At 48.0% G+C, this 15,277-nt stretch overlaps 1 protein-coding gene across 3 annotated transcripts in view; it reads right to left on the bottom strand.

Moving 5' to 3' along the window:
- The window catches only part of LOC117466574 (signal transducer and activator of transcription 1-alpha/beta-like), a 41,264-nt gene continuing 25,987 nt past the window's right edge, over nt 1-15,277 (bottom strand). For 2 of the 3 annotated variants that reach the window (XM_034109901.2, XM_034109903.2), the window contains one exon: nt 1-1,470. In XM_034109901.2, the coding sequence (XP_033965792.1) occupies nt 1,336-1,470 (135 nt within the window). In that variant the 3' untranslated portion in view covers nt 1-1,335. The remainder of the gene's footprint in view (nt 1,471-15,277) is intronic. The other variant, XM_034109900.2, reaches the window with a different exon arrangement.

Here is a 15,277-nt window from a genome sequence, read left to right as displayed (position 1 = left end):
CCGATTTCATATCACATAAACACCATATCCCGACGTGCATTGCGGCGTGATTTTAGCCTATCAAAACCTCTGAAAAAAGAAATGTGTCTCTCAGAATCGAAAGAGAAAAACCTATGGGAAAAACACAAAAGCATTGTACACAATTTAAACCAATTAATGTCGTATAATTAACTAGGATAAACTGATGTTTTTTTAGTGGATGAGTAGTGCAGATATCACTGTTAAATCATTTGATCATTGGTTTTATTATGAAAACGGCGAGACCGGAAATACTGTTTTCAACCCGTAACTTTACATGGAACCTTGCCGCATATACACGTTCTCCTGACGAAATCTCAAATCATCTTCGTAATATCTATCAAACTATAGATCCTACATATCGACTGGACGTGGATTCTAAAAGTACAATATATACTTCTCGCTAGAAATCTAATCATAAAGCGTTTTAATGGCCAAACTATCCTACAATTTAGGATTTTACAGAGAGGGTTATTTGTGAATAAACAACCCTCTGTAAAGTTTGCATTCAACGGGAGCACTCGAGGCCGACAATTTTCAAACGTAATTATAGGTCGTATTAAGCGCTTGAACAAACGACATATTTGGTCGTAATAAGGGCTTAAACAATCGACCCATTTGGTCGTATGAGTTGGAGGACTTGTTGGTTCATTCAGACTGCAACATTCCTTGTGTTTTTTCATGGTCCTACCATAATGGTATATTTCCTAAGACTTGAATTTGAATATATATAGCTCACATTGCTGCAACATTTGCTTGCCTCCTTAAATACTGATTTGTGTTCAAATTTGGAAATAGGTGAACAAAGGATAAGATACAAAGTACAGGTTGAAAACATATATTGGACAGTACGGACCCCCCAGAAGTGTCAATAACACATTCTTGTCAATAAGACAAACTTTAACTTAAAGAAAATACAAAAATAATAATATCCTATTTCCTCAAACCAGCAGACAGCACTGAACGTGCCCATTTCTGTGCATAAATAAAGTTTGTATTGTATAGCCTAAAGCAGATTCCATGTCTCTTGGCATTTTAATGCATTCAGATTTTCATTTGAAAAAAAAAGTACATTTACAAGTGATTTTAAACACAACAGCACTAATTTTTACTCATTTGTTGTCATTATAATCAAGTTTTATAGAAATGTTGAAACGGTGCAGTAGAAATCCGTCACACATTTTGTAAGATCCACCTCTAGCACACCTACATTCTTAACATTACTTGTAGCTTAGCACAATATATACATTAAGCAGAATCTTTGGAGAATCATTACAAACACATAAGACAATATTCTTGATTCTTTCTGATGCACACTCAAACGGAGCAACGGGTATCGACAAAGCTGGTTGGAGTTGATGCCGTTTTTTCATAAGATGTCCATGAGCCGTAGTGTTCAGGAAATATGAATGAATCAGCAAAGAGTTCCTGAATCAGTTCATGAGACTCCAGCTGTAAGAAACAAATACATTGAGTTTGAAATTAACTGCGAGAGAAACAACTTTCTCATACAAACGAGATCATTAAAATGTACTGGTGAACGTAGAGCATTGAGCAGCTAAAGCAGGGGTGGGGAACCTTTTTCCTCAAGGGCCATTTCAATTTGTTCAACATCCTCCGAGGGCCGTACACATTATTGACCTCTGCTTAAAAAATACTAAAATCACAGCCCATTCATTTGGCCTTTCTTTCATGCTGTGCAAAGAAAAAGCAACCTCTTAATCCAGATATCTTACCATGACTCGTGCATGCACGTGCACGGTGTGGCATGACCACCAACACAGAAAGATATGGACACAAGATGTGTGCAAATGTATTTACTTTCCTATCCATGTGAACATGATTTAAGTGGGGGGGGAGGACCTAACCTCCTCTAGGGGGGTCCGGGGCATTTTTTTTAAATGTTGAAGTTAAAAGCATCAATCTGGTGCACTTTGAGAGCAACATTAAGAGATCTATGGAAACATCTCTCAACATCCATATGAAACAGAACTGTAAGCAGATTTTATTTTTCTTTATGGATATTTTACAAGTCACTTTTAAACTGTATTCTTGTTTATTAATAACAACTTTGTTTTACTGTCATAGTATTTTATACCTGTTTACTTTATTCTTTTATTTTTGTATAACTGTAATGATCATATACAGATGTGCCTTTACCTCACTGGTTGTAGAAAAACCTTCTTATATTCGTTAGCATAGCTAGCTAACCAGATGCTAATAACAACATAGTTATTGACTGTATGATCAGTATGACAGATGAACAGATCGCCACTGGGCAAGTTTCAACTAAAGACACAGCCACGCTAAAACTGCGGCTTGTGTACGGCTCCTTATGGGTACTGCAATTTCTGAAGTGCCGGAGTGGCATTCTGGTGCTCTCTGTCAGAACTACACCCCTGTCAGACGAGACATATACCACGTGACGACGTTAGGCTCGTGTTGTGTTCAAGGACACTGACCTAAGCCGCGTTCACACCGGAGTACTTTTCCCCTTTAGTTCCGTTAGTACCCCTTATGTTGCGTTCACACCAAAAAGAGTAGCCTACTTAGTGCCGGGAACTTTTACCCCCATTTTTAGTGCCTGCTGCGCTGAGAGGTGGTACTATCCTGGGGGGAAAAAGTGCCCCAGTTCTGATTGGCTGGGCGAATTGCAAACCACGCCGTGTAAAACTCTGAAAAGTTTTGTGAAGCCGCCATTGTATTCGTGGCATTAGCATTATTAGCATTAGTATTAGCCCCGCGCACCAACGGAGAGAGAATAACTTATGGCAACACAAAAAAAAACATGGGAGCGGTGGAGTGATGAGGAGGTGTCGGCGTTCTGGCGATTTACTCGGAAGGCTTCTACTGAAGCCAGTCCCCAACTCCGGGGACTTCCGGCCGGGGACTTTGGGTGGCAGTATACGCCATGAAGTTGTTTGCAGCCTACCAGTAAACCCAAAGCAGACGAAGTGACGTCAGCGGCTCAATTGCGTAATCTTCCCTCAGGGAAAAGTACTCCGGTGTGAACGCGATTGGTACTTAGTGCCCTGGGGTATTAAGTGCCGGGGCACTAAGTGCCGGCACTAAGTACTGCAAAGTATGTGGTGTGTGGTTTGAATGGTGATATACACAGTGATAGATGTTAAGGACTAACGTTTATAATAAATACATTTGTATTGATTTTAAGATATTTTCATAGTTCATACAATCATACGTATTGGGATCATTGGTATTAATGTGGACCGGAGGGAGAGGGTGACGAGCAGAAGTTTCACTTTCCTTTTTTATTTCAATTCCAACTTTGGTCATGAAGAATATGTTTCTCTGTTGTCCTCGTTCATAAAGCAAAGCAGCAGCATCAGAGCATGGTGCAGAGTCTCTCGATGAGTCCCTCGTTCTTATTAAACATCCATGTTGTAGTCCGCTATAGAAAACTGTAGTTTCCATAGTTTCCCCACAGCAGCAGACGCACATTCATGACGTCCGCTGGCGCATCATAAACACGTCGGATAGTGAAAGTGCATTGGGATTCTCTAAAGTACCGCAGTCTCTTCTCCTAAGTCCTTTTGAATTCTCCTATCCACTATCCCTTAACCCCGTGACGTTTCACTCAGAGGTCAAGGAATAGGAGATAGGGTTAGAATTTAGGTGCTGATTTTTGGATTATCGGAACGCAACCCTAATTTCTCTAAATGACATCGAGGATCGAGCATCGAGGAGGCTCTCTGGAGGAGCTATAGCCGAGGAGACACTGGTGGTTCCTCCATGGCTCCTCCGCGGATGCATTTCCTGATATTCTGTACACACTGTGAAGACCACTGAGACAAATGTAACATTTGTGATATTGGGCTATATAAATAAACATTGATTGATTGATTGATTGATTTCCGGGAACGGTGGAGGCGTGAAGCACGGCCGGACTTATCTCAGCCAATTACAGCTCTGCATTACTATTATTTCAGTAACTGCTTTCATCGAGACGCGATGTTTACAGTGAGAACAGCTGTGAGGTCCGTGTAGAAAGCAGAGCAGTGTGTAAATATATAATAATACATTACATTTATAAAGCGCTTTTCCTGGTGCTCAAAGCGCTTACAAGCAAGTAAAACAAAATAACAACAAAATTAGAAAGTGCTGAGCTAGGAGGATTAGGGGTTGAAGGCAAGAGTGAAAAGGTGAGTTTTGAGGGATTGTTTGAATGATGTGAGAGTGTTGGCGGATCTGACGTGGCTGGGGAGGGAGTTCCAGAGTGTGGGGGAGGCTGCTGCGAAGGCCCTGTCACCCCAGGTCCGGAGCTTTGTCCTGATGGGTCCCAAGAAAAATCTTGGGTTGAGCGGGTAAGTGAGTTTGATATATCACTCAGTATAACTGGCCTACATTACTCTCTGTATTTGTATGCTGTAGTTTAGTAGATATCTACAAACAAAGAGTCGATATTTTTCTAAGACCATTTAGTGCTTCACATAATAAAATACACAACGGCTGTAGCCTGATTATGCTTTAGGAGCTGTAGGTGTGTGTGGTACAGTGTGTAGGTGTGTGTGTTGTACAATGCATAGATGCGGCGGACAGACGGGTCTCAGTTGGCTTGGTGTCCTCTGCTTACTTTTAATACTTGTAAATACAACTTTTGGCCCGTAATTTCAATTCCCCATTTCAGCGACCAGAGAGAGGGGGGGATATATCCAGTCTCTGATTGTGTTACGTTATGAGAGTGCTCTCATACTTGTTTGATTCCGAAATTGTATATATTTATATAAATATTTGTGTGTGTGTGTGTGTGTGCATCTGTAGCCTGTTATTGTCTCCTTATACCGCACTGTGAATGAATCAAAGTAAATATAGAAGTGGTCATGAACACATCCGTCCATCAGACAGAGGGCTGCTGTGCCTCCTGTCATCATTAATGGACGTCTCTTTAAAATGACCGCTCAGAGGAGAGGAGTTCTCATTTCTCTAAATGCCTGCTGCTTCCCCTCCTCTCTCCTCGGTTCCCCTCCTCGAGTCCTCCGCTCGCATCTCCTATGGGCGGGACTAAGTCTCGAGGATAGGAGTCGAGGGGGGGAAATTAGAGTATTGAGACGCCTCTATTGTGTGGCCAGAAACATGACTCCTAACTAAATAGCTGGACGTGTAACCAGACGATCCTCTGCCAATGTTATGGTATCAGCTTGTTCCACTGCCCTAGAGGCCAAACATATCAGTCAAAGTAAACGTTATTGTCAATTCCTCTATTTGTGTGACACAGACAAGGGATCGAAACCATCACCATCCAAGAGAATACAAATATGAAGAGTTTATCGCCGGCCACAAGAGGGCAGCGTCACTGCTGTCGCTGCCCAGATATGCCGTGCTTTGACCCGGTAGTGCCTAGCGGCCATTTTAGTTCACATGTTGTTCATTCACTCCGCCTCGAGTTGAGACGTTCATCCACTCACTCATGTAAGACTGTTTCCACTACTGTTTAGTGTGTCTTTAATATATGTAATTTAATATATGTGTATTGGTCATGACATGCATGTATGTAATACTTTGTCAGCTTATCCTGCGGCATTGCTCTGTTTCAGGGTGTCGTCATCTTTGTCAATAAAGTACCAAGACTGACATTGAGGAGTGTGTTTCTTCATGACGACACCATGGTCATTGTTGGATGCCCTGTCCCCGGCTGCGAGTTCGAATCCCAAGACTTGTCTGAAGCACTCGTCATTGCTATATTGACGATTCATGGATTTAGCCACCAGCACGCAGCGCCTGTCACGGCCGCCCCAGCCCCTCACGGCCCGAGACTCGATCGGCCCAAAGTTGATGTGGGCGTGTCGATAGAGGAATGGAACGTGTTCATCCGCCGATGGGACGTATTCCGCGCCGGCTCAGGCATAGGGGATGCCCAGGCCCCCTTCCAGCTGTTTCAGTGCGCTGGACCTGTACTTGGAGACAGCCTGTTGAAAGCCGCTCCCGACACTGCTTCCGGACCCTTGCCAGACCTAATCACCGCCATGCGTTCCCTAGCTGTCATCCCAGTCGCTACATGCGTCCTGCGCACCGAGCTACTTCAGCTCCGCCAGGAACGCGATGAGACATTCCGTGCATTCGCTGCCAGAGTGCGGGGTAAAGCAGAGACATGTGCATATAATGCGGTATGCGAGTGTGGTAAGGATGTGGACTATACCGACCACATCATCCGGGATGTTCTGCTCAATGGCATTTATGACTCGGACATACGCCGCGAGACGCTGGGGACACCTGACGTCCTGGTTAAGCCAGTTAATGACGTAATTGCACTCGTCGAGAACAGAGAGATGGCCCGTAACACTCTCCCGTCGTCCTCCCTATCAGCCAGGTCGTCATTCCGGCACCTGAAGACGACTCCACAGACGAGCCCCGCCCCAAGCCCTGCGGACGGGGCTAAACGTGCCCGGAATGTAAGAGCGTCTTTAACGTCTTCACGGAGGGGCCTCGCGGGTGGAATCCTAAGCCTCACCAGGTGTGTATCAGCTGCTATAGGGCCCGCCGACGACAGAGGCGTCAACAGCCGTCGTCCGACAGTCAACAGGCCGCCATGGGTTCGGAGCCGGTCTCCCAGGTCTCATCGGTGCAAGCTGGGGCCCGCCCTGGCCGACGTCACAGGAGCCATCGCCGACGCCGCTCCCCGACATCGCACGGATGTGTCAACAGACAAGCACCTATCAGACTCGAGCACCACATCTTCTCCAAGGGCGAATGGAGACGGGCCAGGCTGAGAGACCACCCCCCGAGCATTAATCACCATCTCGATGGACATGCCAGTCGGGCTGAGGGATGGCACCGGCAACCGGGGCTCGGCCGACGGAGCTCGGATATCCGCCGTCGCGGACACTGGCGCGCAGTCGGACCTTTGGTCGCTGGAGGAGTTCCTGGCCTGCGGTTTCTCGCGGGTCGACCTGCGACCCGTCAGCCTCAGCCTGTCAGCCGCCAACCGCTCCCCTATATCCATCGAGGGGGCGTTCTTCGCTAGGCTCTCGACAACCTGCAGTGGGGGGCGTGTCACATCCTGCCGTTCCATGGTATATGTGAGCAGCTCGGTCCGGGCCATGTACCTCTCCTACGAGTCGTTGCTCAACCTCGGCCTCTTGCCCGCGAACTTCCCATCGGACGACGTTGCAGGGGGGCCCAAGGAAAGGCGTAGCCCTGACACGGCTGACACGCCAGACCAGCCCTTGTCCGTCAATGCGACGAGGTCAGCCAACGGCGGCTGTGTGGGGCCAGGTGACCCCCGGGACGCCCAGTGCACATGTCCTCAGCGCACGGTCCCCCCGGCGTGCCCCGTAGCACTGCCGTTCCCTTGTAAGCCAGAGAACAATAACAGGATGAAAGATTGGCTACTCGGGAGATATGCCTCGTCAACGTTCAATACTTGCCCCCATCGAGCACTACCATGCATGGAGGGGCCACCTATCGAGATGCACGTGGACCCCGCAGCTACGCCTAGGGCATGTCACACCGCGGCTACAGTGCCTCTACACTGGCAGCGGAGGGTCCACGATGACCTACTGCGGGACGAAGCCCTTGGGGTCATTGAACGTGTGCCATACGGCGAGCCTGTGACGTGGTGCCATCGTATGGTAGTCACTCGGAAGCACGACGGCTCCCCACGCAGGACCGTGGACCTCTCCCCCCTTAACAAGTTCTGCCAACGTGAGACCTTCGCCACTGAGTCCCCGTTCCACCTTGCACGCCGCGTCCCGAAGGGCACCTGGAAGACCGTCACGGACGCCTGGAACGGCTACCACAGTGTCCCCCTGCGTGAGTCGGATCGCCACCTCACTACCTTCATCACACCCTTCGGCCGTTGGCGCTACACCAGGGCACCACAGGGTTTCCTGTCATCAGGGGATGGCTACAACCGTCGGTTTGATGCCGTCCTCTCGGACTATGAACGCAAGGAACGTTGCGTGGATGATACCATCCACTATGACACCGACCTGGAGCAACACTGGTGGAGGACCATCGTGTTGAACTCAGACAAGTTTCAGTTCGCGGAGAGGTGCGTCGATTTTGCTGGCTTCAGGGTGTCGGAATCTACCATCGAACCGCTCCCGAAATACTTGGACGCCATCCGGGACTTCCCCACCCCTAGCTCCACGACGGACATCAGGAGTTGGTTCGGCCTTGTCAACCAGGTCGCAAACTACGCCCAGTTGCGTGACACGATGGCTCCATTTAAGCCGTTCCTCAGCCCACGCTGTATGTTCCTATGGTCCCCCGTTCTGGAGGAGGCCTTCCAGGCGTCCAAGCAAGCCATAATGGAAGCCATCCGTGAGGGCGTGGAGATCTATGACATGCAGAAGCGTACCTGCCTCCGCCCTGACTGGTCCATGCGTGGCATTGGCTACTTCCTGCTCCAGCAACATTGTCACTGTGCCTCGGGCATACCGGACTGCTGTCCAGGTGGATGGAGGATCACCCTCGCGGGCTCGCGTTTCCTGTCCCCTGCGGAGCAGCGCTATGCGGCCGTCGAGGGAGAGGCCCTAGCTGTGGCCTGGGGTCTGGAACAGACGCGATACTTCACGCAGGGGTCCGACAACCTCGTTGTGGTCACCGATCATAAGCCGTTGGTGAAGATCTTTGGCGACCGTACGCTGGATGAGATCACAAACTCGCGTCTGTTTAGACTCAAGCAGCGCACCCTCCCATGGCGCTTTGACATTGTGCATCTGCCTGGCAAGAGCAACTATGCCGCTGATGCCACGTCGAGGCATCCTTCCCCCTCGGGCTCAGCGAACGGCCTCTCATTGGGGCTGCCGAGCGGGCCTGACGCCGTGGAGTCAGCACTCATGGCCTCCATCCGCGACGACGCACGGGAGCTCGGAGCCGTCTCTTGGCCCCTCCTCGCACGGGAGACAGCAGCTGACGGATGCCTCGGCCACCTCCTCCAACTCATCGAGCAAGAGGGTGGGATTGACGTAAATGACCCTGCCCTGGCGAGTCTGTCATCGGTCTGTGAGTCCATCTACGCACAGGACGGCGTCCTGCTCTATCGGGACTGCGTCGTGGTCCCCCCATCCCTCCGTGGGAGAGTCCTTCAGCATCTCCATGCCGCCCACCAGGGAACCTCAGCGATGGGGCAGCATGCCCGAGCCATAGTTTACTGGCCCGGGATGTCCGGGGACATTCAGGCCACCAGGGACGGAGGTGCAGATTGCAACCGCAATGCTCCGTCACAGGCGGCTACACCCCCCCTGCCGTCCTCACCCCCGTCCACGCCATTCGAGGCGGTGTTTGCTGACTTCTTCGACTATGGGGGCCGCCACTACCTAGTTGTCGGGGACCGTCTCTCGGGCTGGGTAGAGGTCCTGAGCTCTACGGCGGGTACTGCCCTGGCGGGCTCAGCTGGCCTGGTCCAACACCTCCGTTCATTCTTCGCCACCTTCGGCGTACCGGAGGAGCTCTCGAGCGACGGTGGTCCGGAATTCAAGGCGAGCCACACTGAGGACTTCCTCCGCTTATGGCACGTCAAACACCGTGTGTCGTCCGTTAGCTTCCCGCAGTCGAATGGGAGGGCAGAAGTTGCGGTTAAGACCGCCAAGCGCCTCCTGATGTCCAACACCGGCCCGTCGGGCGGCCTTGATCAGGACCGCTTCCTGCGTGCTATGCTGCAGCTGCAAAACACGCCTGACCCCGACTGCAACCTCTCGCCAGCGGAGATCATCTTTGGCCGCCCCCTTCGTGGCTCGCTCTCCTTCGTGGCTCGCTCTCCTTCGTGAACCGCCTCGAGAAGTTCTCGAACCCGCACATCCGCCTGCTATGGCGCGAGGCATGGGCGGCGAAGGAGGACGCCCTTCGGACCCGTATGTCCCGTACCACCGAGTCTCTGGGGACTCACTCAAGACCGCTCCGCCCATTGGCACTCGGCGAAAGGGTATTCCTCCAGAACCAGCAAGGCCCGAGCCCCCATAAATGGGACAGGTCAGGGATCGTGGTGGAGTCGCTGGGCCACGACCAGTATCGGATCAGGGTTGACGGTTCGGGACGTTTGACACTGCGCAACCGGCGCTTCCTCCGTGCCTATACGCCGGCCACACCCTGCGCTCGTGAGCAGCCGGCTGCGCCCTTGCCGCCGCCCGCTGCTCTGGACCATCAGCCCCCACCTATCCACCCGGGCTGGGCGACGCCCCAGGGGATCGCTCAGCGGCCGGCTGTTGGACCCCGCGACTCGGCTATGGGCGCTTCCCTTCCTGACCTCACCGTTCCTACGGGTGCCTTCCTGGGCGCACCGGTGCCGCAGTCGCCGCCGATGCTGCCCCAGCCTACTCGGCCAGGCCGCGTGAGGAGGCCGCCTGCACGTTACGAGCCCGAGTCCGGCAGCTGGATTTAGACCGTTAACCTATTCCGTCCCATAGCTTTCCGGTCTGGGGGGGATGAAGAGTTTATCGCCGGCCACAAGAGGGCAGCGTCACTGCTGTCGCTGCCCAGATATGCCGTGCTTTGACCCGGTAGTGCCTAGCGGCCATTTTAGTTCACATGTTGTTCATTCACTCCGCCTCGAGTTGAGACGTTCATCCACTCACTCATGTAAGACTGTTTCCACTACTGTTAAACTTTAGTGTGTCTTTAATATATGTAATTTAATATATGTGTATTGGTCATGACATGCATGTATGTAATACTTTGTCAGCTTATCCTGCGGCATTGCTCTGTTTCAGGGTGTCGTCATCTTTGTCAATAAAGTACCAAGACTGACATTGAGGAGTGTGTTTCTTCAAAATATATACAAATAAATATATACAGTACATATGTATATATACGAGTAGTCTCTTAATTTGTTCTGTATGTACATACAGTGGGGCAAAAAAGTATTTAGTCAGCCACCAATTGTGCAAGTTCTCCCACTTAAAAAGATGAGGCCTGTAATTTTCATCCTAGGTATACCTCAACTATGAGAGACAGAATGAGAAGAAAAAAGAATCCACAAAATCACATTGTCTGATTTGTAAAGAATTTATTTGCAAATTATGGTGGAAAATAAGTTCATTCATTCTTTCCTTTACACGGATCACCTGCTGCAGATACACGCTTTTCAACATCAGGAAGATACGCCCCCAGCTGACCCAGAAATCGACGCAGGTTCTGGTCCAGGCTCTCGTCATCTCACGCCTAGACTACTGCAACTCCCTCCTGGCTGGTCTACCCATAGATATATATAAACACTAGATGGCTCATGGGAGATTTTCCAGCGTAGCTGACCGGCCGCCATCTTGCTACAGTCAACAGTTACTCTGATTCGCGTTATGGTAGCTGTTGTAAGGTGAGTGATCTGCACAAAAATACTCTTAACTCGCTGAAATCTTGACTGATTTACAAACGGTTTGGTTTATTATAAACATTATTAGCATGGCTATGATACAGGATGCTTGGACATGTTGAAATTGCAGCTTTTCTTTGTGTATGTGGTTGTATTTATTAGCTGGCTAATAACAAGAGGCTGTCAGTGAGACCTAGTATTACAAAGTTCACCCAGCAACTTTACACCAATGGGAGAGGCAGAACTGCTCTTTCTTTTCAACACAACTTAAGTTACACATGATTTCTTCCAAGTGGTTTGGCTTGTTAAAAACATCTTGCATTATGATACAGGAATTTGCTGGCTTTGTGTTTACAGAACTACCTGACTATGCCGGACTTTTGTGCAGCCTACGGATGCTCCAATCGCCGCTGTCTGCAAACAAGAACCCGTGGGATCACCACATATGTTTATGTTTGCTCAGTCTAATAAACCCATAACATGGTTGTGAAAGAATACCAAAGCTGAGGCTGGACGATGATTGATTGTTAGTGTGCCATGTGTCACTGTGTGTCTTATTGGTTTTGTGGTATACTGTATTTTATTTTATTGTGTGCAAGACACATTTAAAACAAATAACCTTGAACCTTGAAGCCCCATCTCTCCCCACCTGCTCCTGCTTCCTACATCCCCTCCACACCACACCAAGTTGTTCTTCTTAATAATAATAATACATTTATGTTGGGGGGCCGCCTTTCATAACACCCAAGGACACCTTACAGGGGCATAGGGGCAATATAGGGAACAATTTAAACAGTGGATTTTGTGATATATCAGCCGGGGTGAGTCAAGACAAACCACAAATGGACTACAGAAGGACATATGGTACAGTTTATATTATTCTTGGTCTTTTTTCAATAACATATTTCAAAGGTTCTGGATTTGTTTACAAATCTAGAAACTAAATATAAAACTAGGATGATATGAAGATCTCATGTCAAAAATAATTGTGATAAATTAGACAGAACTGGCCTGTCTGTGAGCACATTTTATGTTGGTTTGGTTCTTCTGATAAAGGTGTGAATATCTAAATAATATACCAACATATGCTATTGTCATTAGTTGTGTCCCTGTTCTTCAAGCGAAGGCATTGCTAAATTAACAACTCTTGGTTTACAGAGTGGTAACATGAGACCGATTTTTATATATAAAATATAAATGTATTTTAATTTTATAATTTATTTATAATTTATTTTAAATATTGACAATATAATAAAATAAATGGAAATATATACACCGGCAAATATTTAATATAAATACCTTGTGTGTGTGTATAGCTATTGCTTTATCTGATTAATGTTATTTTCATATGAAAGTCCATGATTATAAGTATGCAGTATCATAACTACATCTTTGATGTTTATAAAAAACCAAACCGTTTGAAAATCGGTTGAAAATTGAGCAAGCTATGGTTATTTAAATAGTAAACCATAATGTTATGAATGAGAGCACTGCCTGTAGCGAGATGGCGGCCAAGTGGCAACGTCGGTCTCCATTGGCCAGCAGCGCGGGTGAGCCATCTAGTGTTTATATATATCTATGGGTCTACCTGCATGTGCCATCCGACCTCTGCAGCTCATTCAGAATGCAGCGGCTCGTCTGGTCTTCAACCTTCCTACATTTTCCCATACCACTCCGCTCCTCCGCTCCCTTCACTGGCTTCCGGTAACTGCTAGAATTCACTTCAAGACACTGGTACTTGCGTACCATGCTGCGAATGGATCTGGCCCTTCCTACATCGAGGACATGGTTAAACCGTACACCCCAGCACGTGCACTTCGCTCTGCATCAGCCAAACGACTCGCTGCACCCTCGCTGCGAGGGGGACCCAAGTTCCCATCAGCAGAAACACGGGGGTTTGCTATCCTGGCTCCAAAATGGTGGAATGAGCTCCCCATTGAAATCAGGACCGCAGATATCTTACACACCAGAGGCGGATTTAGGATTGTAGGAGATCCGGGGCTTAGCCCAGGAGTTGTTGGGGGGGGGGGGGGGGGGGGGGGGTGCAGGGGTAAAGTGCTATTTTTTTCGGCGCCTCCTCTAGGGGGGTCCGGGGGAAGAATTTTTTTTAAATATTGAAGTTAAAAGCATCAAGCTGGTGCACTTTGAGAGCAACATTAACCCTACCTTAATAATACCTTACAGGGGACATATCATGCTATATTTGAACAATATATTGTAGGGCCATACCTATATAAAGTATATAAATAGTTTTTCTTTCAAAATACCAAACGGATCCTGCATTTTAGCCATGCCTCATTTCGCTCTATTTGCTCTTTCCAGCCCTGTTTTTGCAGGGGGCTGATTCTGTGAGCTGCACCACACCCCCCTGCAGGAGAGGGGCGCATGCTCTGAGATCAGCTGCTGGGCTGCAGCAGGGAGAAGAGGGGGAGAAAAAGAGATCTCCGTCCTCCGTGTTGTATTCTTATATTATTATTATTATTATTATATAGAGTTGTTATTCATTTGCTTTAAAGCTCAATAAATAACAAAGAAGACCTTTGACCGGCACTTTTCTAATTTTGTCCGGAAGATTTCAACTTAACGGACATGTTGACCGGCGAAATAAAAATCTAACTGAAACTCTGCCGCACGGTCCCCTCGTTCCTTGGAAGAGCCGGAGAGGAAGGTGTTTGTCATCTGCTGGTGGACTACCGGACAGAATTACAGCGAGGGAGCAAACGCTTGCCTCGGGGAGGGAGAGAAAGAGCCAGAGCAGAGTATAAACAGAAGGGCAACCATGTCTTCTTCGCTGCTTTTGTGGCAGACTACAGCGCCACTTCCAGGCCTGGCATATGTACTACAGCGTCTCCAGCGCAATGGCCGGCCGTAGCCCAACCCCACATTCCCCTGATAGGTGGAGAATTGACCAATAAGCGGAGCACCACTTCTGTGACGTAGAAAATAATTCAAGATCAGTCTGTATCAGATCCGTTGCAGCCCCGTTTTTAGAGATTTGGGTACGGAGGAAAAGAGAGAGGGTTGTGTTTTCTGACACTTGGTGAGTTCCCTGGAACACCCGGGACTAGGGGTGTAACGGTTCACAGAAGTCACGGTTTGGTTCATACCTCGGTTTGGGGGTCACGGTTCGGTACGGTTCGGTACAACAAGAAAAAGCAAAAAAAAGTCCCAAATGCATAATTCCAGGTTTGTTGTTATTTACTTTTGAACAGTAGTGCACGTTTCAGTTTAAAAATAAGGAACTCTGACATTTTGAATAATTAACTGTATTAAACAGTTAAAAACAAACCACAAACAGTACCACACACACTCAGATGGCCATAGTATCTATAATGGCTGATGTCAAACAAAAGGTTTCATCAAGCTGTAAAACTAAAACGAATGTCTTGAAAATATTACATCATAAATAATAAGAAAGTGTTTCAAGTCGTTGAAAAAATATGCCAAAAGCTTCCGTTATTTATTTTGGTCTTTATTTATTGGGCTTTCATGTCTATTGGCTTCTTAAAAACAGCAGGCATCAGCTGTTGAACTGCTGTTGTCTTTTGCCGGGCTCCGGTGATTGGCAAATCTGGGTGATGCCTTCTGATGTGATTTAGCATGTTTGGCGTGTGTTCCTATTAGCATACTGCACCGCTATCGAACAACGCCGACACACCGTCCTCTTCCGATCCACTGCGCATTGCTTATCGTTTTATAGATCTATTCTCATCCACCATCTTTGTTTGTGAAGTAAAGAGTGTCACGTTTCTGAATCGGGCACTCTGAGTGGATGCAGTCACAGCCAATCGGATTCAGAGTGTTGCCTGTCAGTTCCGTTGCTATGGTTCTGTTGTTATGTGTACTGAAACGAGAGCCGGTATAATTCCACGCGCGAAAACAAAATAAAAATTGGAATATGTTATTTTAGTGTCTTAAAAGTAGACTGAGGTATGAAGGGTTAACGTTACATCTTAGGATCATTTTTAGTCATGTTCTGTATACATACTAACA

The sequence above is a fragment of the Pseudochaenichthys georgianus genome, chromosome 21, assembly GCF_902827115.2.
Source record: "Pseudochaenichthys georgianus chromosome 21, fPseGeo1.2, whole genome shotgun sequence".
Lineage (NCBI taxonomy): Eukaryota > Metazoa > Chordata > Actinopteri > Perciformes > Channichthyidae > Pseudochaenichthys > Pseudochaenichthys georgianus.
The sequence above is the reverse complement of the archived record's forward strand: the minus strand, read 5'-3'. Positions and strand labels throughout refer to the sequence as shown.